The sequence below is a fragment of the Calidris pugnax genome, unplaced genomic scaffold, assembly GCF_001431845.1.
Source record: "Calidris pugnax isolate Ruff unplaced genomic scaffold, ASM143184v1 scaffold44, whole genome shotgun sequence".
NCBI classification, from domain to species: domain Eukaryota; kingdom Metazoa; phylum Chordata; class Aves; order Charadriiformes; family Scolopacidae; genus Calidris; species Calidris pugnax.
The window spans coordinates 45559908-45584772 of NW_015094506.1; the positions used below are offsets into that span (position 1 = coordinate 45559908).

Genomic DNA, 24865 nt, shown 5'->3' on the forward strand with positions numbered 1-24865 from the left:
CATGTGAGATAGAAACTGGCTTTCCTGCCGCCTGTCCCTGTTCAGTGGTATTTCTCCCATTTCTCTACAAACTGTGTTTCCTAAAGTTCTGCTGAATTTCTGTTCTTCAGGTTTGTCTATCTGGAGCTGCCGGCTGCAGCCAAGACACCTTGCACCAGGTTTCGGTGGTGGCAGCCCGTGTTCTCAGGGGAAGGGTATGATCAGTGGGCCATCGATGACATCATCATTTTGTCAGAGAAGCAGAAGCACATTATTCCCGTTGTTAATCCCACTTTACCACAGGTAATAAGCAAGAGAAGGCTGTGGGCATCCCCACGAAACATGAACCATGCTTTCTGTTTGTAGACTTTTCTTTGAATTTAATTTTCTTTGAAAATATTGGGTGTATTTCAAGAATCAGCTGCAGTGTTGGCAGCTGTGTCTCTCTGTGTGGGAACAACCTGGGTCCTATCACAGAACTATCAGGCTGCTAATCTTTGTGACAGAGCATATAATTACATATCTCCTCAAAAAGTCAATAGAGAAATTTTGGAAATTATTATTTTTTTTTTTTAAATGACAGAAAATACAAATTGCAAAATTAGAAAGTTGATTACAAAGTTGAAAGTATTCTGAAGTCACTCTGCAAGGTGATAGTACTTGTTGTTGCTTTCCTTTTCATTTCTAACAGAACTTTTATGAAAAGCCAGCGTTTGATTACCCTATGAACCAGCTGAGCGTGTGGTTAATGTTGGCCAATGAAGGGATGACCAAAAATGAAAGTTTCTGCTCTGCCACTCCCTCTGCCATGCTCTTTGGTAAATCAGATGGGGACCGGTTTGCAGTGACTCGAGATTTAACTCTGAAGCCTGGATACGTCCTTCAGTTCAAGGTATTCCTTCAACATGAATCCTTTCAGAGTATCAGTACAACTGCCCTTAGTCAATACTTGCAAGATGTCTCTGGGGCTACAGGTCAAAACAGGGTGATAAATTATACCTCTGCGTAAAAAGGTGTGAAGAGCACAAGTATGAATTCATACAGCATAAAATATCATGCTGCTTTTTTAAGGGATAGCCAAAACCTTGGTGTAGGAGAGCTTTTTTACCCTTCTGGAAAAGTTTTAAAGCTTGTTGTTCTTCAACACGTTTCAGAAGTGGATTGAAGTGTCTGTCGTTACACTCAAGTCAGTACTAGGAAATGCTACTGCACTGTCAAGGGAAAACCGATTTATCCCATCTGGGGCTCCGTGACTACAAAAGTTCCATTGTGGTTTGTGTTACACTTTTTTTTTATTTTAAACTATTTAAGGACTTACAAGCTGCTCTGAATTCCAGTGTGGGTTTTTCATATAATTTACTTTTATTGTGTCAGTGAATATGGGCTCCAATTAGCATTCTCTTCTTTAAAGGGCTTACAAAAATTTCAGTAGTCTGACAATGCATCAGAATATGGGCTCCAAGCAAAGTGTATTTGCTTTGACAAGCTCTTGTTTCTGAACCCTAATCAAAATTTTATTGAGTTTATAATGAAATCCCATTGGTGAATTCTGGAGGTTGGTTGCAATGCAATTTTAATGAGCTCACCACAAATACATGGTCCTTACATAATTGGTGGATACAGACACTGAATAATTTACAAGTGGAATTATTAAAGAGATCAGATGTTTACAGGCAGCTTTTCAAATATAATTCCCACAGTTCTATAAATAGGAAAGTTAGTTAGAAATAACGGGATTTGTAAAATAATCTCATTTCATCTAAAAGTTATGCTAATGAAATGCTATACAAACTGAGGGACTGCAACAATTTCTGAGTGAGTATTGCTCATAGTTTTATACTTTAAACTGTCTAAACCCCAAAAATATTTCAATATATAAATACCATTTATCCTGGAAAAGATGTTATTTGCCTCTTCACAACTTTCTTCTACTTCAGGGACGAAGTCTCCATTCTATAGGTTTGATGACCAGCAACAGTTCAAGAATTGATTAGTCTAAAAAAGCAATATTTAAAAATATTTCAGACACCTTCCATCCCTGAAACACTTGGCAATTTAACATAAGTGTGCAAAACAAAACCAACAGGTATCAGAGAACAGTGAGTTCTTCCTTATAAAGCCTATTATTTAAGGCCTGAGTTTATACTCTTCTCAGTTTTGGAAAGCTTTTTAACTGGCCTGCACATAAATGTGTTAGTCCTATTTGCATGCTTTAATTTTAAACATATGGTTAAATGCTTTCCTGAGTTTGTGAAATTTCCATTTTAAATAGCTGCCTGGAATAATTTTGCATTGATAAACTCAAAGATAGTAATTTGTCAAAATTATTTCATTTTACATGAATGATTTTGTTTTACATTTTACATTCTGCAGCTCAAGTAGAATTTCTGCAGTACAATAATGAAAACTAATCTTTTTCTGGTAGCTTGAAAAATGAAACGGAAAACTTCAAATCAGCAGTTGGTTTTTGTCTTGGTTACATTCTTGTTTCACATTTTAATATGCTTTTCTTTACTCCATTCATTTTTCCTCTATTCTGGGGGCCAGCTCCCAGACATCATTCCTGTGATGCCAATGACAAGGCTGTGGTCAGGGCTTGCAGCCCAGGGCAGGGGTGACCTGGGAGTCAGGCTGATCCTCTGGGCACATTGGGTGGACAGCAGATGGGATGGGTCTCAGAGGACACAGCCCTTCCCACTCTTCCTGAGCATGAAGGTGCCTGCACAGTTTGCTCTTTGTGGCCTGTTGTCCACCAGAACCCTTGAAAAGTTCTTTGCACATTTTGGTGTGCTGAACCCAGCAACCTTAACCAAAGCATAGAGGAAATTTTTACTGAGAAATGTCATATACGTGTAGGAAACAGACTCCAAGCATCAGTCCCTGTTTGCCAGCAGGGTTCAAAGGAAATTTTCAGAGCGCTACGCCTCCCAAACCAAAAGGTCAAAGGTGGTTTGCAGTCAATAAACAGCAGTAACGGCGCAGGTTTCTTCAGCTCGTATCTGATGCTCTGCTTTTTTGCAGCTGAACATTGGTTGCACCAACCAGTACAGCAGCTCTGCCCCCGTCCTGCTCCAGTACTCGCATGATGCTGGGCTCTTCTGGTCACTTGTGAAGGAGGGCTGCTACCCTGCATCTCCCGGCACGAAAGGATGCGAGGGGAGCTCCCGGGAGCTGAGTGAGCCGACCGTGTATCACACCGGAGACTTTGAGGACTGGACAAGAATTACTATTGTTATCCCCAGGTCGCTTGCAGCCAGGTACTGTACATTGTAAATCAGTGATGCCAGTGGTACCTGTAAATTAGCTGCCTCTTCTTTGATGCTGCACTGGGAAAAAGTTACAATCTGTGAATCTGATGATGTGATCTGGGAAAAATATACTGTGCTCTCCAAAACAGGAAAAGCTGTCCATTTTAAGGGTGTCAGAATGGTCTATAAAATTAAATTCCAAAACAACAAGGTACCCAGAACATTTTAATTTGACATCAGTCTCTTCACTGTGGTGTTGTCTGTCTTTACACATATCAGTTAGGTCAGAGGCACCAGCCAGAGAGTGGTATGTCACTTGAATCAAATAAACCATTTGAACAGGATTAATTTTACAGTTACCACTAGGGGGAAAAGAAAAAACCCTAGAAGGGTATTTGAGCTGCTGCGTAATGTGCTGTGCCATTGAGGGTGGCTGGGACAGCTGAAGTGAAAGGAGGGAGGAATGGTAGGTGTGCTCATCTGCAAGCATAGCCTCAGCATTGGGTTAATATGAATGAGAAAACATTAGAGAGTGGAAGACAAAAATAGCCTTGAAATTGGGAGGCTTTTCTCAGTCTCACTTGGATTTGGCTGAAATCTCTCTCTCCCCTCGCTCGCTGTCTCATGCGAGCCCCTGGCTGTGCCCCCCCTGCCTCCTGCCACTCTCCCCCCAGCATCCCCCGGGGGTCAGCTCCATCCTCCAACCGCCAGCTCCTCATCCTCAAGCCCCAGCACAGATTTTGAGTATCTGGCATACTGTGTAACAGGGGAGCTGGTGCCTTTCCTACAAGGAGTTGAAATAGCAGTGTGTACCATAACAAGTTTGTCTTTTCTTCAGTAATTAGCCAATAAAAGCAGGTGCCAAATTGCACAGATCTGACACCAGCTGATTTGATTTACCCAAAACAAGCAGTGCAGAATCAATAGCAGCAATCTGTTTGGCATTATGTTCAGTAATGTGATCAGGAATAAGAAGCTCAGGCTAATACATTAAAAATGTAAGTATTGTGCGATCGATGAGGATCTTGGCATGTTGAAAACTGAATTTGTTGTGGATCACTTTGGAAATCGTCATTGATGGATTATTCAGAGAGCATCGCATTTCAGCAGTTGGTACAGAGCACTAGCACAATGACCACCTACCTACCAAATCCCAGTGCAGAGCAGAAAAAAAAGCAATACATTTATTATATTTTATACAAGTAGCAAGGAGGATCTTAGTTTGGATCCATTAGTCCATTGCATTGACAATGAGATTTTAAATCTGTTCTCCTCTCTTGAACTCCTATAAAATGATTCAGCCAAAAGTTAAAGGCTGAAAATTAATAACCAAAGTACTTTTTCTTCAACAAATTTCCTAGGCAGTGGGTCAGCTGGAGTAACTTAGTGTGGGCTCACTGAAGTTAAGGATTAGATCACCATTTTTCAGGAATTTCATGTTGTCATCCAAGAATAGAAATATAGTATTTCTGTCCAAATGCCCTGTAGGACACATTATTTGCCATTGCTTTTGTAAGGTGGGTGATGTTTCTTGCATCCAAATTACCTGAAAGTTTTTTACTCAGAATTATACAATCCTGTAACAAACTCTGCATCACTGCCAGTACTGCGTTCCTTTCAGAACAAAAGGAAGTTCTGGGATTTTAATATGTAATTAGCTGTTCAGGTTGACCTGGGTAGTGAAAGGCCTGTTCAAAGTTGTGTCTAACCATTCACTCTTGTTGATAAAGCCATATTTCTGTTCTTTGCATCACACCAGTGGATATGGGCCAGAGAAATAGAAGAAATCAAAATGCATCCAAAAAATCTGGAAAAAATATCCCTAAGTGAAGCCGCACAAAATGTAGGATGTCAGAAATATTCTCCAGGCATCCATTTGCATCTTATTTGCAAATGGCTAATTTAGGAAAAGCTCCTTTTAAATCTTAAGCGGGGAGCAGTAGATCTTGAAGCTGGGAATAGTAATACTGTGCCCTTCGTGGTGGTTTCTCTGCAGTAAGACCCGGTTCCGCTGGATCCAGGAGAGCAGCTCCCACAAGAGCGTCCCTCCTTTCGGCTTAGACGGCGTTTACATTTCCGAGCCTTGCCCCAACTACTGCAACGGCCACGGGGACTGCGTCTCGGGGGTCTGCTTCTGTGACCTGGGCTACACAGGTGAGACAACCCTTCTTAGGTGGGATCACAGCAGGCACTGGCTGAGTTGAAGCTGTAAATCTAGCATCTTGTTTTTCCTCTCCGATACGCTGGAAAAATATATGGTGACATAAATTTCACGGGCTGCCAGCAAGAATCTTTTCATTTTGTTAAATAAAATTCAGCACAGGCAAAACGGAGCAGCTGAAGGTAGTTTCTAGCAACTACAGTCTTTTGGACATCACCATCTGTATGAATGGGAAGGGACTAGTGATAACAGAGAAAACAACATAAAATATTATAAACTAAAAAGTCTGCTTAAAAGCCTTTGGATCATCTTCAAAAGAATTGCTGCTGGTTTTGAGTCCCCTGGCCATCAGATGGCATGGGACCAGGAGGGAACATATGTTCTGACAGGCCCTTCTGTGGAAAATTATGCTCACTTTTGGTTTCAGGAGCTTTTATATTGAAATACAAAAAAACAACCCCAAACCCAATTTAAAAAAAGCAGTGATTGATACAACCAGTTCCACAGTGCACTCTTCAACCCCCTATACCATCAAAGCAATAAGCTAACATCTTTTGTTCAATTTGTTTAAAATGAAATAAAAGGGTAATATTTTTCTGTTTACACAAAATGCCTTATCAACATAATGCACGGCTGGTTTTCACCTCAAGAAATAAGATATCTTGGAGGTTGGGGGAAGAGGGCTTATTCTGCCTACGAAAATTTGTAAAGCTGATTTTAAAAGGGTACAATCCTGTCATCCATCAGGGCATTTTCTTAGAAAAGGCTGTGGATTCTCACATGTGGATGCAACAGAACTGTCTGACAATGTACTGTATCTGACCTCTATTCTGTTCAGCACCGTTTCACCAAAGCATCTCCCATGTATTTTTTTTTTTTGTCTTGAAGCATCGCATGGAACCTGTGTGTCTAATGTGCCTAATCACAGTGAGATGTTCGACAGGTTTGAGAGGAAGCTAAGCCCTCTCTGGTACAAGATAACAGGAGGTCAGGTTGGGACAGGCTGTGGCGTGCTCAGTGATGGAAGATCTCTGTACTTCAACGGGCCTGGCAAAAGGGAGGCGAGGACCGTTCCCCTGGACACCACAAATATCAGGTCAATCCTCAGTGCTGCTTCTCAGTGTTGCCTGTGTATTCATGTTGTCTCCTCTCAGCTATTACAAGTGTAGATGTGAGAAGGTGAGAAATGTTTTCCGGATAATCGCAACCTGTACAAGAAATCTTAAAGGTGGACAAATTACCTTTTTATTCATTCTGGTGCACTATTTCATTTTCTTGAGAGAGAATACTTAGGTTAGAAAGAGTGGAATAGCAGCATAAAAAAATTATATGAACTCTTTGTCCTCCTGAGAAGATGGTTTGCACTGTGTTCTAGATGGACAGGCAGAAGACATGGTCTTGAGTCTGCACAAAGCCTGCCTATAGCTGGACAGACAATCTCCCTGTCCCAGACTGCACTGAGTTTCAGGCACGCTGGTGGTGCAGCAGCGAGCTGTTGTTTACTTGCCAGATGTTGTGAATTAGTCCACTTGTCAGAAGTGTAAAAAAATGTAATGTGAATTGTTTCTGTGTAGCCAAGAGGCTAACAAGCTTTCACCTCTCTCCCTGCTACCACTGAATCCTCCTCCGCTGGTAGTAATTATCCTTTTTCTCTCAAATTGTCTAACTGATTAATGTAATTAGGATAAACAAAGGGCTGTTAATTCGAACCATTATTTAGCCTGGAGTCTGCTGCTCCATTGTCCAGTCTCATGAGGGATCATGGACTTGAAACCTTGCCCACCCTACAATTATATCAGTTAGCTTTTCCTGACAAACGCTGCTCCGAGAGTAAGTAATGCCGTGATTTGCTGTATTATTTAATTTGTGGGCTCATTCAGCAAAGACCAGCCACAAGTTACGGCCAATGCTCTGCAGCTCAGAGGATTAGGGCAGTATGGGTGCTGTGGCTTTTGGGGACATCCTTAGCTGCTCCCCAGCACCGAGCAGCACAGCACCACCAGCCTTTCCTCCGTCCCCTGCCTGTCTGACAAATCCTCCTCTGACAAAGATGTGAATTATTTATATAATTATGTAAATTACTAAATAATTAAATTAATTAATTGCTTGACAAATATGCTTTGGACAAGTACATGTTTGCACTAGAACTCTGGGAAGATCGGAGCACTTCTTTTCTGTTCCACCATCTTTTTAAATCTCATGTTATTAATCCTGTGAAGCATAATATTCGAAGTAACCACATCATCAAGAAGTCTACGTTCAAATGGTATTTTTGAGTTATTCCTTCTTTCCTGGAAAAATCTTTTTGTAAAGGAAAAGGATTTTCTTTAGCTTTAAGATTACTTAGAAACCACTTTTAATGCCAGATATTCATATTTATAGCTTTCCATTTTTATAGAGTTTGAACCATTTAAAAAAGCCAAAAGAAGTTTTAAAATACTGAACAATGTTCTTTCTTGACTTTTTTTAATCTATCACTGTTTCCATTTTACATGACAACATGTCTCATAACTGCCCCAAGGACATAAAAGGCCAGAGGGACACTCGATAAGAGCATTTAAGATCACTCTTCTGAGCACATGCTTACTGTGTGAGCTGCTCTTCTGCTGCAACTGATCATTTTGTTGAAATAAGCCATCACTGATTTTTTTTTTATGAGCATCACAGTGAGCAGCTTTGCTTCCTTGAACAAGTCAAGCTTGATGCCACATCCCTGAGCTGTTTGCTAGGCAGAACAAAAGCACTGGTCATCTCAAACACAAATGGGACTAACCTCAATTTTTCAGTTTCTTAAGCCAAACATGTGCTCAAGGGTAAGATCCATCTCATGCAGCTTGACCACAACACGGACTCCTTAGACTACAGCAATTACCCCAGGTTGCTTTTGTGCTCAAAGGAAAAAATCAGCTATTTCAAAAGGGCAATGCAACTCATCCTAAAAGAGGGTTAGCTAAGGCCAGTGCTTTGTCTTCTGGAAACATGTCATTATAAGGGAATCTGGGTTGATCATGTAAGACTTAGACATCCAGCGTTCAGACACCTTGTTTAGAACTGGTGCATCCCACTTCAATGTTTGAGACTGTCTGTAACACTAACTAGATCTTTTTTCCTAGAAGCAAAGGCAGATGAAGTTTGTAAGAGTGTGAAGGGTTAACTGAAAGACCCATAACCTAAAAAGAAAATAATTCCTCAGCCTAGACTTTTTTTTTCCATTATTGGAGCTAAAATTAATGTCACTTGAAAGAGGAGATTAGTGGGAAGCACTTTTTCCCATTTTGGTATTACTTTTTGCATTCAGTAATGCTTTGCATAGAATTCAGTTATCTTATTAGGGGTCATCTTAGCCCCTGCACAGTTATCTTTTATTTGTGTGTGGGTTTTTTGGTTGGGGGGTTATGACTGAGTAAACAGCAGGAAAATATGCCTTGAAAGACATTCCGTTAGATATGTGGATTGAGGGTTGTGAATAGGAAGGCTGAAACTCCTGCAGTAGTTTTTTAAGCTTCTTATTTTTCAGGTTAATAGTGTTTTCCCAGACCTTTTAAGATCTTGTTTTATTAAATCAGGCATGGAAGAGCAAAAAATTGAAAAATATTGCAAGACATTAAAGTTTTATTTCCGTTCTGAATTCCTGCAGATCTACTTATACGTATTCCCTATCATCTTGCTTCAGTTCTAGCTTTTTGAATGTAGAGTGTAAATTTTATGTAAGGAATGTAAAGTTTTTTTTGTTTGGGTTTGTTTTGGGTTTGGGGTTTTTTTTCTAAGAAGAATAAAGACCCTTTTGCCCTGACCCTACTCTGCCAGAGGAGTGGGATCTCTGTGCTCCCAGTTTGTTCTGCACCAGAGGGGCTGAGATTTTCCAGCCCAAGGTGCGTGGTGCTGCTGAAGGACACAGCCCAGCAGGGCACTGCCAAGCTCAGGAGTCATGCTAAGAGCATTTCAAACTAAAGCTTGCTCCCTAAAGCCAGTGACCATAAGTAAGCACTCAGTGTTGAGCATGTGCTCTAAGTGCTGTCATAATCTTAGCTTCTTTTGTCCTATTGTCTCCTTATTCCTTTGTATGATTGACTACACTTTTTTCATAGACATTAGGAGAATGTCCCACAGCACTGAGAGAGCTGCAAGTGTCAAAATTCATTTCACCCAGACCATTTTTTTTTCTCTACACTTCAGAAACCCCCTGGAGCCTCTCCATCCCTTCCCTCTTGCATGTCCCAGTGTGCCAAAGGCACAATTTCACCAGCAATATTTCCATCCTCCTGACTGACAATGCAATACCTGGATGCATTTTGGTTACTGATGAGCTGCTGCCTCCTATTTTGATGGCCTGTCCCTTATGACACTCTTCACTATCTGCTCAGTGAGAGCATTTACACACAGTGCCTACCTGGCAGCTAGATAAAAACCACAGAATATATATATTTTTTTTCCAAGCAGTGACATCTGGCTTGTTAGCTCACTTGGCTCCCATCTGCGTTCCAGACTCTGTTGCTAATGACTGTGCAACCATCCCAGAGAGCTGTTCTGGGTCAAACGCTTACAGATCAGATGGGCTGATTCACCCTTCTGCAGAAAGGTGGTTTTTTTGTCTTTTGTTTCTGCTTTTTACCGATCCTTATGTTGGGCAAACATAAAAGAGAATTTCATCATTGAACCATAAATCTTTTCACCTCTGAGACTGCTGTCTAGCGTTTTATTGCCTGAATACAGTCTCAGACAACAGAGCTGCAGCAAACAATAGGACCTACCTGGATAAATAGTGTAATACTGTCAGCCTGTCTGTTCTTGAGCTGCCTATGGGGTTATGTTATGAATGAGACAGATGAGTATATTCTGGCTTGTCCTAGTCCCTATGGATATACCAAATATCTTGCATAGGAGATACCAGTTTCAGTAACAGAACTGGAGTGCAATTGGTTTTAGAATCGGAAGAGGATCCTGACAATGCATATGTAGTGGCGGGTGAGGGAAATTGGAGTCCTAGCTGTGTTGTACTGGCTCTGGCTGTAGTCCTGTGGCTTGTCTGTGATTTTAGTGATGTCACTACAAATTACAACCAAATCCCCTGAAGCTGAGCAAGGCTGAGCAGAAGTTCTGTCAATACAATCAGCGACACTGTCTCAAAGGGGTGTTGTGGCTTTAGAATGGCTGCAGAAAATGGCTATGGGAAAAATCAAGGACATGAAAAACCCTCATGCAGAGAGACAGATGAAAAGGTTGCCATGGTTTACCATGGAAAGGAGGAGGAGAAGGTAGGGAAGTGATAAAAGCACCGACTGCAGGGAAGGTTGCAATAAAGGCAGATTGGGAATATTTTTTTTCCCCATCTCATGACGTGAGAACAAGAGGATGCTCAATGAAATCAAAATGTATAGGTTCAAAATCAAAGGGTCTACTTCACAAAATGTCCCATAAACCCTTTGTAGTGAAAATTGTTTACATCAAGAATTTAAGGACCAAAAAGGGATTGATGGTATAGTGAGGGTAGTTTTAATAAAACTTTAATATTGTATTTTAGAACTTAAACCATTTTCCAGTTAGAAGAGATGAAGTTAAGATGTGATGTAAGGAGCACATTTGCCCGCTTTGGAGTTTTTGCATCTTTGTGTGAAAGAAGGATTGCTAAAATCTGCTACTCAGTTCAACAATACATTTATTGGGCACAGGATCAATAATCCACATCACCTTCTTTTGTCTTGGGTCCTCCACTGTTTACTGTGGCAATGCTTGATTTCACTGGGAACATTACCTGATCAATAAGTCTGGAAAAATGACCTAACTTGAAAATGCCACATTAGTTAAGAGAGGAGAATTATCCTGACTGATCTTGTGCTATCAAAAGATAATTACACTTCCCTTCCACCCTGATTTTTTTAACAGGCTAGTTCAATTTTATGTACAAATTGGAAGCAAGGCCACTGGTAACTCCTGCAACAGACCAAGAGCCAGGAATGAAGGTAAATTCTATTTTCCTTATAATAAGCTTTTTGTATTTTGGGTCTTCTAAAGTGGTTTTGCCTTTGACTGCCTTTACAAAATCAAAAAGATTGTTTTCTTTTTAACATAAATCAGTTACCTCTTCAATTTTCATAAATGGTGGAGAAAACTATTTACTTGTGTTCTACATTTGTATTTATGTTTATTTCCACCAAACCTAACGGTGATCTGTCAACAGGAGCAAATGTATTGGAGCTGTGATGGTTTAAGACAACATTTACAAGAAGAGGTGCAATAACTTCTATTAGAGTACTTGATAGTGTTGCAAAAACTACATTTACAAGTATAGAAACTTTCTCCAGGTCTGAAATAAAAGGAATGAAATTCAATTTCAGGATAATCTGAGGTAAAGTTGTGTGCCTGAAAACTTTTTCAGTTTCTCAACTGCACCAGTGGGTCTGACAAAAGGCTGCATTCCAACCCAAGCTTATGCAGGATTTGCCTGAGATGCAAAATTGTAAAGCTACAGCTGAAAATATATTTAGTCTAAAGAAATTCATCTCTCCCAGATGTCTTCTCTCTTCTTTTCCCCACATGCTTAGAATTATTGGGACAGGGGGCCGATATTTGTGTTTGGGAAGGATCAGCAGGGGTTTGGGAGCAGATTCCCCTGTAAAGTGGTCTAGTTGTCTTCATGCAACTAGATCTGAAGACAGATCTCTGGCATCTAGCAGATGAGAAAACTTCATTTTCCTCTCATTATAAATCATTTAACATCAGTGGACTCTTTCCTGATGCATGGTATTTACATTTACATATTCAGAACTGCCATTTTTCAGCACAGATTCCACCGAGGGATTTTCCTCTCATTTGCACCAGCATAAGACACAGGAAAATCCATTAACCTTGAACGTACTGCAGTATAGAAGAGTTTTAAGAGAAGAAATACACATAAGAAGTTCTTCTTTATTATATTGTCCCCTGTGATGAGCTCATAAGTGACTTCATAATTCTGCTTTGTCCTAGTACTTGTGTGTAAGATATGAAGACTATTTTAAATTATCTATATTTTACAATCATTAACTTTTAAGGATGCTGTGAGCTTGCATAGGCAGCATGAGCATTGGGAACTACCCTTATTGGGAACCCAGCTATCAGAATTTCAACTCAGTGTCCACACAAACTGCAAGGATCCTTGAAATAAAATAAATACTGACTATATTAAGAAAGGCACGTCATTCCTATGGTTTCTGTGGTACAATTGTTGGTCTCACTGAGGTTGCAAAAGATTTGATCCTTTGAATTTGGTGAACATAAGCAAGATGAAGTGTGGCAGCTGATGAACTCATCACCTTTGCAGTAGGACTTTATCCAGAAAATCCTTCTGGACCAGGAGATGCCAAAAGGGTAGGGGAGATGCCAAAGTGGCATGCACCAGACGGGGCAACTCCCCAGTACGGACTGAAGAGTTGCTCCCCGTTCCTTGGTGCAGTCAGACTAACTGCCTTTCTTAATTTTCAATACAGGGCTTGTCGTTCAATACACAAATGATAACGGGATCACCTGGCATTTGCTGCGAGAGCTGGACTACATGTCATACCTGGAACCCCAGGTTGTTTCCATAGACTTACCTCGGGAGGCCAAAACCCCGGCCACCGCTTTCCGCTGGTGGCAACCACAGCACGGTAAGCAATGCCATCCCAAACATTCATGGAGCAGCTTTACACAACCCGTGTGTCGATGCTTCTCATGTTCTGCAGAAACCTCAGCTTACCAAAAATACAGAATGGTAAACAGTTTGGGTGCTGTAAGAGAACTTTTAGGCTTTCCTCAGTCACACGACAGACATCATTTTCTTTATAGCACCATGCAGAATAGTGAGCTTAAGAGTAAAATTGTTTAAGAGCTAAGTTTAAACCAAAGATGCTGAGAGATAACAGAGAGGAGAGGAGAAGAAAAAAATGTTACACAGAAAAGCCTGAATTAGAGGATTTACCTGAGCATAGAGTGACATGTGGTGCAAAACAACCTTCGCATTTTATTTCATTTTGGAAAAGAAGGCATAATTTGGCCCTGAATCTGCCTAGCTGGTGGCTCCAATCTCCCTATTTTAATATCTCCACACTCCAGAACAGGACTTCTGTCCCCTGCCATTTCTGGTGTCCCAGCACCCTGCTCCCCACCTTCTGCTGCACCTCCAAAGCCCACTCAGCCACATCCCACATTCTCAGCTGAAAGTAAAACCCTGGTGCTGACTGATACCCACAGCCACTGTGACAGCTCCTGCCTCATGCAGGGGCATGTTACCACAATTAAAAGTGTCCTGATTAAGTGTCTCACCTTTGTGCAAGGCAGCAGCTCCTGGATCCCTGCAGGAAATACAAGGTGATATTCAGAAATATAGCAAAGTGCATTGTAACAGCAATTCCCTGGGGAGAAAAACACACAGCTTATATTCAGGTAATTATGGTATGCAGCTTCTGGGTCATCATTCATCATTTTGATGGCTGTTTTTATTTGTACATTTTCTTATAATATATGTGCTGGAGTTAATTGCCCTCACTAGGCAAGAGAGTAGACAAGGCATGAGGGATGTGATTTAGGTAAGAAGCCAGTTCATTTGGGGAAAATGCTGGGCAGGAACTGGTGCACCACAGACCATTGTTCTGCCATGATCGTTTGCACTGGTGAGTGGTGCCATGTCAGATCTGTTGCTCCCTACCTGTGTCCTGCTGGTGGCCACTTGCTCTGGAGGCACCTGGGTGACATCCATCCCTGCTGAGAGTAGTCACTCTAAGAGTACCTGATGGCAGCCCCATGGCTCCCAGTAAGAGGGAGGTTGAAATACCATCTTCCATGCAAGCGCCCAATAGGTTGCGACCACACCTCATCTCAGATCTTAGCTCCTTTGTAGACTGTTCTTTGTCTGCCATAACTCAGTCCAAAGTGGCCCTATCAGCCCTCATAGAGGCAAGCCAAAAGTCCTGGAACATCACTGTGAGCTCACCATTTATTGTCAAGACTTTCCTCCTTCTTCTCCTGTGAGAGCAATGATTGTACAATAAAGATGGTGTTTTCAGCATGCTGGTAGAGAGGTGGATTAAAATGAAGGGCTGCAGAGATGAGCTGTAGATGACGGTGAATTACGGATGCCTGTAGGCTGGAGAGCAAGAGAAGAAAGGTTTCCAGGAAGGAGAAGCTGAAGACCACTTCTATGAATATCATCTATATGCAGAGGCTTTGGCATTTTCCTTTGTGTATTATTCTCTTCCATACAAAAGGTACTTTGGGAACCAGACAGAGGCTTTTCTGATTTAATGTGGGGAACTGCAGAATGGTTGTGACCCATAAAATGAAAATCCCCAGTCATGGTGCTCAGGGAGTGTCTCATTCAAACACAGGGAGAGCGTATGACAATGAAGGCACTGAAGCTTGAGAAATGAAGTTGGAAATACCTGTGTTTATCTGAAATAGAAACATACTCTAGAGTCTTGTTTAACAGTGACTGAGCACTGCTCACTGGGTGAACACAGGATGTGGGCATAAAAAGTAACTAACAGGGTCTCCAATAACCTGCCTGTTCTTCTTTTTCTAGGGAAGCATTCAGCTCAGTGGGCTTTGGACGATGTCCTTGTAGGGATGAATGACAGCTCTCAGACTGGCTTCCAGGATAAATTTGATGGAACTGTGGATTTACAAGCAAGCTGGTACAGAATACAAGGAGGTCAAGTAGACATCGACTGCCTGTCTATGGATACAGCTCTGATGTTCAGTGAAAACATTGGTATGTGTCACCAAACGTTACTACATTTGTATGCACCTATTTTATAAATTATGTATGGGTCAAGTTTTTACAAGATGGGAGGTATATGCAAATTCAATTGTATAGTAATCTGCAAGGAAGAGAAGGCTGAAAAAAGAAGGTGAAAAACCAGATAATAAATTTGAATGACAGTACTGAGAGCATATGCATAAGGTACACTTTTTAAAAATATTTTTTCTTTTTTTTGTTTTGTACTTTTTTCCTAGGAAAACCTCGTTATGCTGAGACTTGGGACTTCCATGTATCAGCCTCCACTTTCTTGCAGTTCGAGCTGAGCATGGGTTGCAGCAAGCCATACAGCAATTCCCATAGCATTCACCTGCAGTATTCTTTAAACAACGGGAGAGACTGGCACCTGGTGACAGAGGAGTGTGTCCCTCCAACCATCGGCTGTCAGCACTACACCGAGAGCTCCATCTACACTTCAGAAAGATTCCAAAACTGGAAGAGAATCACGGTCTACCTTCCACCCGCAACCAAGTGAGCGCTGAGCTTCTGGCTGTTTGATACAGATTTTGCTGATCTAATTTGAGCAAACATCCCCCAGCTTGGGAATTTTCCACATGTCTTTTAAATTATTAAATGTGTGTTGTCACGCCATCGGAATTTTAAATTTCACTTCAAAATATTTCCTCAGATATAATGTGAGCTGCAAGAACTTAAGGAAGCAACAACTTGGGATGAAGTGAATTCTTAAGTCTTGCCTATAATCTATGACAGCAAGTTCAGGAAAGCTAAACCAAGCTTTTCTAACATTTACCCAATAAGAAGCAAGAATTAATACCCTGACCCATCTTTTCATATAAAAATATTTTCTGTCACTGCATATAAATTGTCATCCAACATTTAGGCATGTTAGTCATGGCATTCAGCAAGTCAAAACGCATGTTACTGGACACGCCACCTCTACCCTTTTGACCTGGAGGAGAGTTCTGCCTGCCTCCTAGAGATATCATGCTGTTGTAAATGGATGTGGCAGATATGCTGGCACCCGTCTCTCTGAATAAAACTGTGCTCTAGTTTAGAAATAACAGATGGCGATAATATTGCTTACTGTTATCCTGAGTAGTTCTGTAATTCTCAAAGGACCCTACACACAATCTCTGTAAATTTCACCACCCAGAAAATAAGGTGGTGAAAATGGACACTCAGTAAATGAAGTGGGACTGGGGTTCACATCTTGGTTTTTAATTTCGTAGTTTGCTCCAGAGAAGCATGCATCTTCTCCCAAAGAATTTTCTTCACAAATATAATATTTTGATCCTTCAGTCTGAGGGCAATTCTCTGTGCGTTGTTCCAGGATCACATTCCCTACCTGAACAAATCCAAGATGATCTAACCCATAGCATCTTGACAGGTTATTTTTATCCCACTTTCCTTACCTGAGGATAACAAGGCAGTCAGCAATTAGAGTAGTGTGTATACATGCAGATGTGTGTACATATTTACTCATATACCGTTATACATACACATGCAAACATGTAATCATTTTTTTTACATGACACTTAATATAAATGAACTTTCATTACTTCTTAGTTTACTGAAGTAATTGTATTGCTTTAACATGGAGCTGTTGAGTGCTGATGTAGCAAATAGTTTCTGCTCAACCACTTTGCTGACCAGCAAGAGTCACAGCAATGTTGACTTTCTCGGTTTTCACTTTCAGCACCTTCCTTTAGAGTCTGCTGGAATTTTGTCTTAAAACCAACCTGAGAGATTGAAACTTCCAGTTTCAACTGGAATATTAATCTTTTCCAAATACAGAGTCTTGCTTATTAGTATGCTTTTCTTCTCCTGAAATCTATGGGATTGTCTTTAAATATTATTTAGCACTTTGTGGAGCAGACATTTTGATGCCTGAAACACATTCACTCTGTTTTCCCTAGCTCTCCCAGAACGCGGTTCAGATGGATTCAGTACAACTATGCTACTGGTGTTGATTCTTGGGCTATTGACAACGTGGTCCTGGCGACAGGGTGCCCCTGGATGTGCTCAGGCCACGGCATCTGTGATGCAGGTCGTTGTGTGTAAGTAGCAATCAACTTAACATGCATCATAGCGAGGATGTTGTGTTTTATCTAGATCAGATGGATAACACCTTTTCCTCCCAATTTGTTGCTAGGTGTGACAGAGGCTTTGGTGGTCCATACTGTGTCCCTGTTGCTCCTCTGCCGTCTGTCCTGAAGGATGATTTCAATGGTAACTTGCATCCGGACCTTTGGCCTGAGGTCTACGGTGCTGAAAGGGGAAACCTGAATGGTGACACCATCAAGTCTGGAACAGCTCTCATTTTTAAAGGGGTCAGAGATTACTTACCTTGAAAAAAAAAAATAAAAATTAAAAAAAAAAAAAAATTAAAAAAAAAAAAAAATTAAAAAAAAAAAAAAATTAAAAAAAAAAAAAAATTAAAAAAAAAAAAAAATTAAAAAAAAAAAAAAATTAAAAAAAAAAAAAAATTAAAAAAAAAAAAAAATTAAAAAAAAGTAAAGTTAAAAACAGAAAGTAAATTTTTTGTTGTTTCCCCCCATATGTTTATGTCAAGGTCTTGAGGCTAGAATTGGACATTTTTACTTTTATTGTATTTTTCTACCCTAATTATGCACCATGTTTGTCACAGTGGTTTTTTATGAACAAATGGGTTTAATCTGTTTGTGGGCTATTATTATTATTTTCATTTGTGGTATAAATTCCTCCTTAACTGTCAAAGGAAAAGAATGAAACTCTGTGGCTGAGATTCTTGAGGCCAAGTGAGTGGTTTCGAAATATGGAACACATTACAATCAATGGTGTTTGTGTCTTGAAATCCCCTGATTGGCTTTTGAGCATTTCAAATAATACAAATTAGTCAGCACTGTAGTCTATGTAATCAATGTTTATGTAGTTAGTCTGTGTTTTACTTAATTCTATTGTTTTTAAGTTTTCTAGCTCTTTAAGGATTATTTTGTTGTTGTTGTTAATTACAGGTTAAAAGAGGCCAGGAAATACCATAGTTTCTGAACTTCCAAATTCTTCAACAATAACATATAAATAGGAAGACTTTTGTTCACATAAGCACACAAATTTTAAGCTCACACCTAAGTGTCCATTCGACACTGTGAACTCAGCTGCCCTGAAAACATAAAGTTTAATAACTTTGGGTATAGAAGTGATTTCTTTAGAAATCGTTTTTTGCAAAACCTTGACTCCATTTTAACCTCTTTAAATTATCTAAATTGCAAATCACAGGATGTGAATTGTCTAAAACTTGGATTGGTTGTTCCTGCAGGTTGTTCCCCTGGGGGAAGGGGTCTGAGAAAGAGGGAAGCTCTGAGAGGTGGTTTGCCAGATCTCTGCAGAACAGTGACCAGCTCTGGCCCCTGGATCCACACAACATTGAGCTCATCTATAGAGATGGACAGGACCTTAGGGGTCAAGTGGAGTGTCCTATCTCTCCCTTTCCATACAGCTCTAAGTCAAGAGGTTGCCCTAGAAGAGATTATTTGTACAAAATAATTTTTGAGGCACAGACAAAAGCTCCTAGAGAGGAGTTTTCCTGCCTGGAAATTAGAGTGCTTGGCTACTATACAATTTGCCCAAAAAATGAGTGTACTGGTTTGGACTCAATGTCTGAGTGAGTCTGTCTTGCAGCTCAGATCACATCCTGGTGGTTCAGAGCATGAACTGAATGAGCTGTACCTGTGTCTGTACCTCATCATGTAGCCTCTGGTGGTGACACACACCCATGTGTAGCCCTTTCCATTACTGTGGCTCCTTTTCCAAGGCTATCACTGTCCCCATTTTCTGCCTGGGAGAAGGTGCAGAACAGAGAACTATCACTCTTGCTACCACTGGCAGTCAGTAACAGAGAGTATCCAGAGACTAGTAAGCTGCAGAGCATCTTTGTTTATAGGACCTAAGATTGACACTATATTTTCTGTATTTGCAGGAAGGACTAAGAATGCTTGTTTCAAGAGATCTAGATTGCACAAACACTGTGTACATCCAGTTTTCATTTAAATTTCTTGCCAAAGGTAAGATCACTGTTGATTTCTTATCACTTCTTTAGCTTTATTCATACATTGTAGCAGCACAAAAAAGAATATGGATTTACGTTTTCAACTTCAGTGTACATGATCATCAGTTTATGGTAGATAATACGGGAACTTGCTTGAGATTCTGCATTATCACTACCTTGCTACCAGCAGACAAGGCTGACTATGCAGTAAAAGAGTAATCTGTGTTGGTATCAAAAATAGCACAGCTAGTACAGTTTTTCAGCAGAAAAGAAACAAAATAGCTCAAGATTTTTAGAGATTTTGCAGTATGTTGGGGAAATATGAATTTGTCGGTTTTTAAAGTCCTAAAATGGTGCATATAGTAGATTACTTAAGGGACAGTTAAGGAACTGCAGAGTATTTCATTTCCAAGTTTCAGTCCACTGTATTAAAAGCTTTTACCATTTGGCTTCCCAGTAGATATCATAGGACTAAAACCCCGTAATTCTATTTAATTGTGCATAAAGAATAGTCAGACTTTGCAAGCCAAGTTGGTGTTACGAGCTTGACACAGTGTCTCTAGTACAAGCACGTTCAAGCCAATGATACGGTCTTACCCTGCTCCAAGCCCCTGCCATCTCTGGCCTTGCAAAATAATGTTATTGCTGTCAGGAGGGATGCAGTGGAGAACCCCTAACCTGGCTGAGCGTTTGAGTCACTCCTGTGAAGTCTCAGAAGTTTTTCCCAGTATTGTTTGTGGAACCGGCGCTTCGAAGCCGAACTCTGAACATGCAAAAACCTCTCTCCCTTTGGTGGAAGATGTTCATAGCTTCTGCAGAAAGCTCAGCACTCTGGGACTGGACCTTAACTGACTCGCCATTTGCCACAGGACAGCATGAAAATAATTTTGAACCACCTATTTCTTCCTAAATTAATATCTTAACCAAATCTCTATATAGGCAAGTAAAAAATGTAGCTCTTTCTGAATTATGTTCAACTCTCTTTAATAGGCATTTAATCATATATATTTGGCTTTTTATTACTATCGTTTAAGTGCTTTATGGAAAAGTGAGAAAACAATAGCAGGCAAAAACATAACATGCCCCCAAATAATGAAATGCTTAATACTTCATGTTTAAAAGCAAAATCTTTGTGAAGACTTCGTTTACAAAACTATTCCTTGGAAATATTTCTACATATGATCCTTGCCAAAATATTAAAAAATATGATGAGTAAAAATGTCTTTCTGAAAGGCAGGAATAGCCAAAGGCTCAAGGCCGGATTTTGATTCTTGACCCACAAGAGGCAAAGCTGTGAAACTCCAGGAGAAATCTTTTCTCATTAAATTTATATGGCTTGCTTGCCCTAGGCCTGGATGCAGGACTTAGTCCCAACAAGTTCCCTAATGTTGAGTGAAAATGAATATAGCTGGGCACATCTCAGCTGTAAGCATTAAGACCACTGTGTTGTTTACTGTTAATTGCCACAGACAAACTGAAATCAGCTCCTGACTGCAAATGTCTCCTACCTGCTCTGTTCCACATGTGGTTGTTCAAAAGAGACTGGAGCAGAGTGGAGCAGGAACATGCACATGAGGCACTTGGCCTTCAGCAAATTTGGTTAATTTAAGGACAGAACATGTAAAAGACTTGTATAGTAACACCCAGTGGGGCAGGGATGAAGAAACTGTCCCTTGGTCCTTTTCTGCTGCTAGTTCCTGCACTCGGACTGGTTTTTTGGGGACGTGCCCACCACTGTGCCACACTATGAAGAGAATGGAGAATGTAAACAACTCTTTAAGTAAAAAAGGGAGGAACTGGTAGTCATAAAATGTAAATTTTACTTTCAGTTCCACCACTGATTTTCAGTCCCACAGAATATTGCTTTGTTGTTGTTAGAACATGCTAATAAAAATCCTCAGCACTTTACACCAATTATATGATTTCTGGGCATGAATACGCTCATGTCAGTGTCTGCAGTCAAAGCTGTGGACTATAAATTTGTGAGGATAAGGGCTGTGTCTATCTGTGGGTGCTACAGGTGATGATGATAATGTCTGGTACCTGGGAACAACAAGCAAATAAATACTGAACTACTGAAAAATGTCTGTGGTAGAAGGAGCTGGTTTGTTCTAATCTAAAAAATTGTAACACTGAGATAGCTTCTCATCTAAGTAAATTAACTGTGACCGTACATATAATGAACAGCAATGTAAATTTATCCCCTAATTCATTAGCATTTTGCAGACAGGCAAGCAAGGGAAAGCACTGGAAGATGTATATGTGCAATACACTTATAACCTCTCAACAGCTGAAGTTGTTGTCAAAGCAAGCCCATACTCTGTAATAGATGTCAAAGTAACCTCATTGTATTTACACTTAAGAAGTGTTTTTGAGCTAGTGCTTTTTAAAACCAGATTATAATGAACGTAAATGCATGTCTTCTCTGCTCCAGGCACCCCCGAGAGGTCTCATTCCATCCTGCTGCAATATTCTGTCAACGGTGGCATCACTTGGCACCTGATAGATGAGTTTTACTTCACACAGACTACGGATGTCCTCTTTATTAACGTTCCTCTGCCCTATGCAGCTCAAAGCAACGCGACGCGGTTCAGGCTCTGGCAACCTTACAACAATGGTAAGGAAGAGACACCCACAGGACTCTAGGTCCACCCTTGCCCAGCTCAACATTCGTAAAAGGCTAGATTTTTGAACTCAACAAGAATAGAGACTCATAAATCTTGTCTCCCTATATTTCAAGTTCTTCAATTACAATTATCACAGGATTATGTTTACTGTTCTCATAAAGCTGCTGTATTGCTTTAAAGTGAAAGGATCCTAACCTAATACCCCTTGACTGTGTGCAGAAGACCATCAGCTTTGGTCCTGGAGTGACTGGGAGATCAAGAAACACTGATAAACTTAACTTCACTCAGGTTCTCCTCGTTATTTTTAATGGACCTGATTCTAGTTTACACTGAGGCCCCATTACAGTGCTCCAATTATTCAAAAAAGTCCCAAGTGTAAATGGCAACTAGGCCTACCTTGCTCAGAATTAACTAGGCATTAAAAACTCATTTAGCGAGAGTATGTATTGAGCAGTTAATCTTTTGATTAAACTGTAAAGGACTGTAGAAAACCACAAGAGGAATGCACCTCATTCCTCCTGATTACAGGAGATGTGCCAGCTGAAGAAAGCTCTCCTCTGCTCTCAGTTGCTCTGAGCACACCTCTTAGCAGGAGCTGACATTAAGGGCTCTAAAGAATTCCAGCAATCGTTTAGACACAGTGATACAGCAAAGATTTATTCCACACAGGCAAATGCCTAGTACACCTCTAATAAAAAAGCAAATTCAAATCTGGTCCTACGCATCCAGTTCTAGTTCATTCTTCTGATGGGTCTTGCCTAGAATGTGTAACTAAACTTTTCTTGCAGGCATTATCCTGAAGTAGGAATTTCATTTCAAAGAAGCCTTTTTACTTTTCTGTGAGCACAAAGGCATTTAGACAGATTAAAAAAACAATTACTCAAAAGATCTGGCAATCTAATCCCTCCTCTCCAGTTTGAAAGCACCAGTTTTGAGACACATTTGAATTCAAATCCATTGGAGAGCTCACTCAGAGTTTCCTTCTACCTCAAAAAGCTCTTGCTGGGCAAACGCAAGCTGCTGAGTGCAAGGAAAAAGGTGCAGAATGAAATCATCCTTTCGGGCTGCTTGGGCTCTACAGAAACTGCTCATTTAGATGATTCTTAACTGAAGAAGTCATTGATGCTGGACTTCCAAAGTAAATGTGATTTAAAGAGAAGATACTTGTTCAAAACAGCCTTTTCACTCCAGTTTTCTGTGACTTCTATAAATTTTAGAGAAATAAAAATTAATTCTATAGGGTCAGGCTGCTGAGCAGTATGGAGACTGTTTTCACAGCAAATGAAAATTTTCCACCTTCCATTTCCATTTTCATGGAAAATGAAAATAGTGAACCCACGCTTTAAGCACGCTTTTCTTAATGTAATCCATAAATACTGGCTACTGTTCTGCTCTGTAATAATAGCAGTATTAGGTCTTAATAGGAATGTTCCTCTCTTCTTTGTAGGCAAAAAAGAAGAAATCTGGATTATTGATGATTTCATTATTGATGGCAATAACCTAAAGAATCCCGTGATCCTTTTGGATACATTTGACTTTGGCCCCAAAGAGGACAACTGGTTTTTCTATCCTGGTGGAAACATTGGACTTTATTGCCCATATTCATCTAAAGGAGCTCCGTAAGCATCTCTCAGCAACAAATTAGAAAGAAGTGACTGTGTAATGAAGTGGCAGTCTAAAGTACCCTTTCCTTTTGTTACAGGGAAGAAGATTCAGCTATGGTATTTGTTTCAAATGAAGTTGGCGAACACTCTATTACAACAAGGGACCTGAGTGTAAATGAAAACACTATAATCCAATTTGAGGTACTTGTCCTCAGAAAGTTATTTTGCCTTTTGCTTAGAGAGCTCTGTTCTTTCAGGTTCTGCTCTTTGGGCTATTTGTCCAGCTGTTCTGATCACCAACTAGAGACGCCTGTCCAATTTTCCTTATGATTGCTTTGATATTACTTTCCATCCTGTGCGTGTATCATGAAGCTTTTGATACATAGATAAGGGAAATTTCTGCCTCAAAGTCTTCTGCTTTCTTGCCTAAATTACTACTTTGTCCATGCCTATATACTTGCACTGGTAGCATTAGAGTCTGTGTCCTACAAACTGGAGGGTCACCACTGGCAGACAAGATGACGAGCAAAATATGAGTATCCAAACTGCCACTTCACAGCCTGCTCAGAGTAAGTGGGCAGGTGGAGCAGTGGGCAGCATTGCCACGAGCTAACCCAGTGGAGAGCTACAACTTAGCTGCTGCAACGAGCTAACCCAGTGGAGAGCTACAACTTCATCTATAACAATAGAAATTAATTTTTCCTACCTGATGGCTAAGCTGCCCTGGGTGTCCTTTCTCAGAGAGCCAAGACTATACTTGCCTTTTGCTTCTGCCCATACTTTCATAGAGGCTCTGGTGGAAGCTGTTTTATGCCCATGATGGCCTGAATTCCTCCCATCTTGGGCTGTTATCTAAAGCTCATTAATAAGGAGCATATTTTTTGTGCTTGTCATATAGTCAGTGGAAACAGGCACCCCGACAACAATACATAGTCTAAACTAAAGTGTGTTTCTGGTTTATCCTGAAATCTAAACTGTGCATCGGCTAGGGCAGCTACTGATGGGAGTAACCATTTAGCCTAGTATGTATTAGTTTAGAGGGGTCATTATATTGTCATTAAGAAATTGTAAAAGAATCTTTCATGTAAATTGCCATGCCACAATTACCAGGCTGCTTTTAACAAAGATGTAGCATGCTGTAGTATTAAACAGCAAATGATACCAATTTATAAACTGTTAGTAAAATGATAGTGAGGGTTTTCCAAGAAAACTAGGTTTAGCTGTGTACTCATGCACACTTCAGTTTGTCATGCAACTAATTCATAAATTATTGAATGCAAACCATTTTCTGTTTTAAAATATAGATTACAGCCTGTAGAACAAAAATGCTTGAGGTCACTTTAACATATTTATAAGTCTTCAGAGCATTAACCTCATAAAATCTACATGCGTACTTCCATATGTGGTAAGAACACTGTTTTCAGCTCACGTTTTTGAGGACATTAGTATAAATGAAGAAGTTATGCATAATGCAGTAGAGTTTCTCTGT

At 40.3% G+C, this 24865-nt stretch overlaps 1 protein-coding gene across 1 annotated transcript in view; it reads left to right on the plus strand.

Moving 5' to 3' along the window:
- RELN (reelin) overlaps nucleotides 1–24865 on the plus strand; it is a 295055-nt gene that overhangs the window by 220007 nt on the left and 50183 nt on the right. Inside the window, exons 26-40 of the mRNA XM_014963370.1 lie at nucleotides 111–282; nucleotides 671–871; nucleotides 3001–3236; nucleotides 5224–5381; nucleotides 6277–6484; nucleotides 11272–11348; nucleotides 12855–13013; nucleotides 14924–15112; nucleotides 15358–15631; nucleotides 17038–17178; nucleotides 17274–17451; nucleotides 19077–19161; nucleotides 21580–21762; nucleotides 23220–23391; nucleotides 23475–23577. Of these exons, the coding sequence (XP_014818856.1) occupies nucleotides 111–282; nucleotides 671–871; nucleotides 3001–3236; nucleotides 5224–5381; nucleotides 6277–6484; nucleotides 11272–11348; nucleotides 12855–13013; nucleotides 14924–15112; nucleotides 15358–15631; nucleotides 17038–17178; nucleotides 17274–17451; nucleotides 19077–19161; nucleotides 21580–21762; nucleotides 23220–23391; nucleotides 23475–23577 (2536 nt within the window). The remainder of the gene's footprint in view (nucleotides 1–110; nucleotides 283–670; nucleotides 872–3000; nucleotides 3237–5223; nucleotides 5382–6276; nucleotides 6485–11271; nucleotides 11349–12854; nucleotides 13014–14923; nucleotides 15113–15357; nucleotides 15632–17037; nucleotides 17179–17273; nucleotides 17452–19076; nucleotides 19162–21579; nucleotides 21763–23219; nucleotides 23392–23474; nucleotides 23578–24865) is intronic.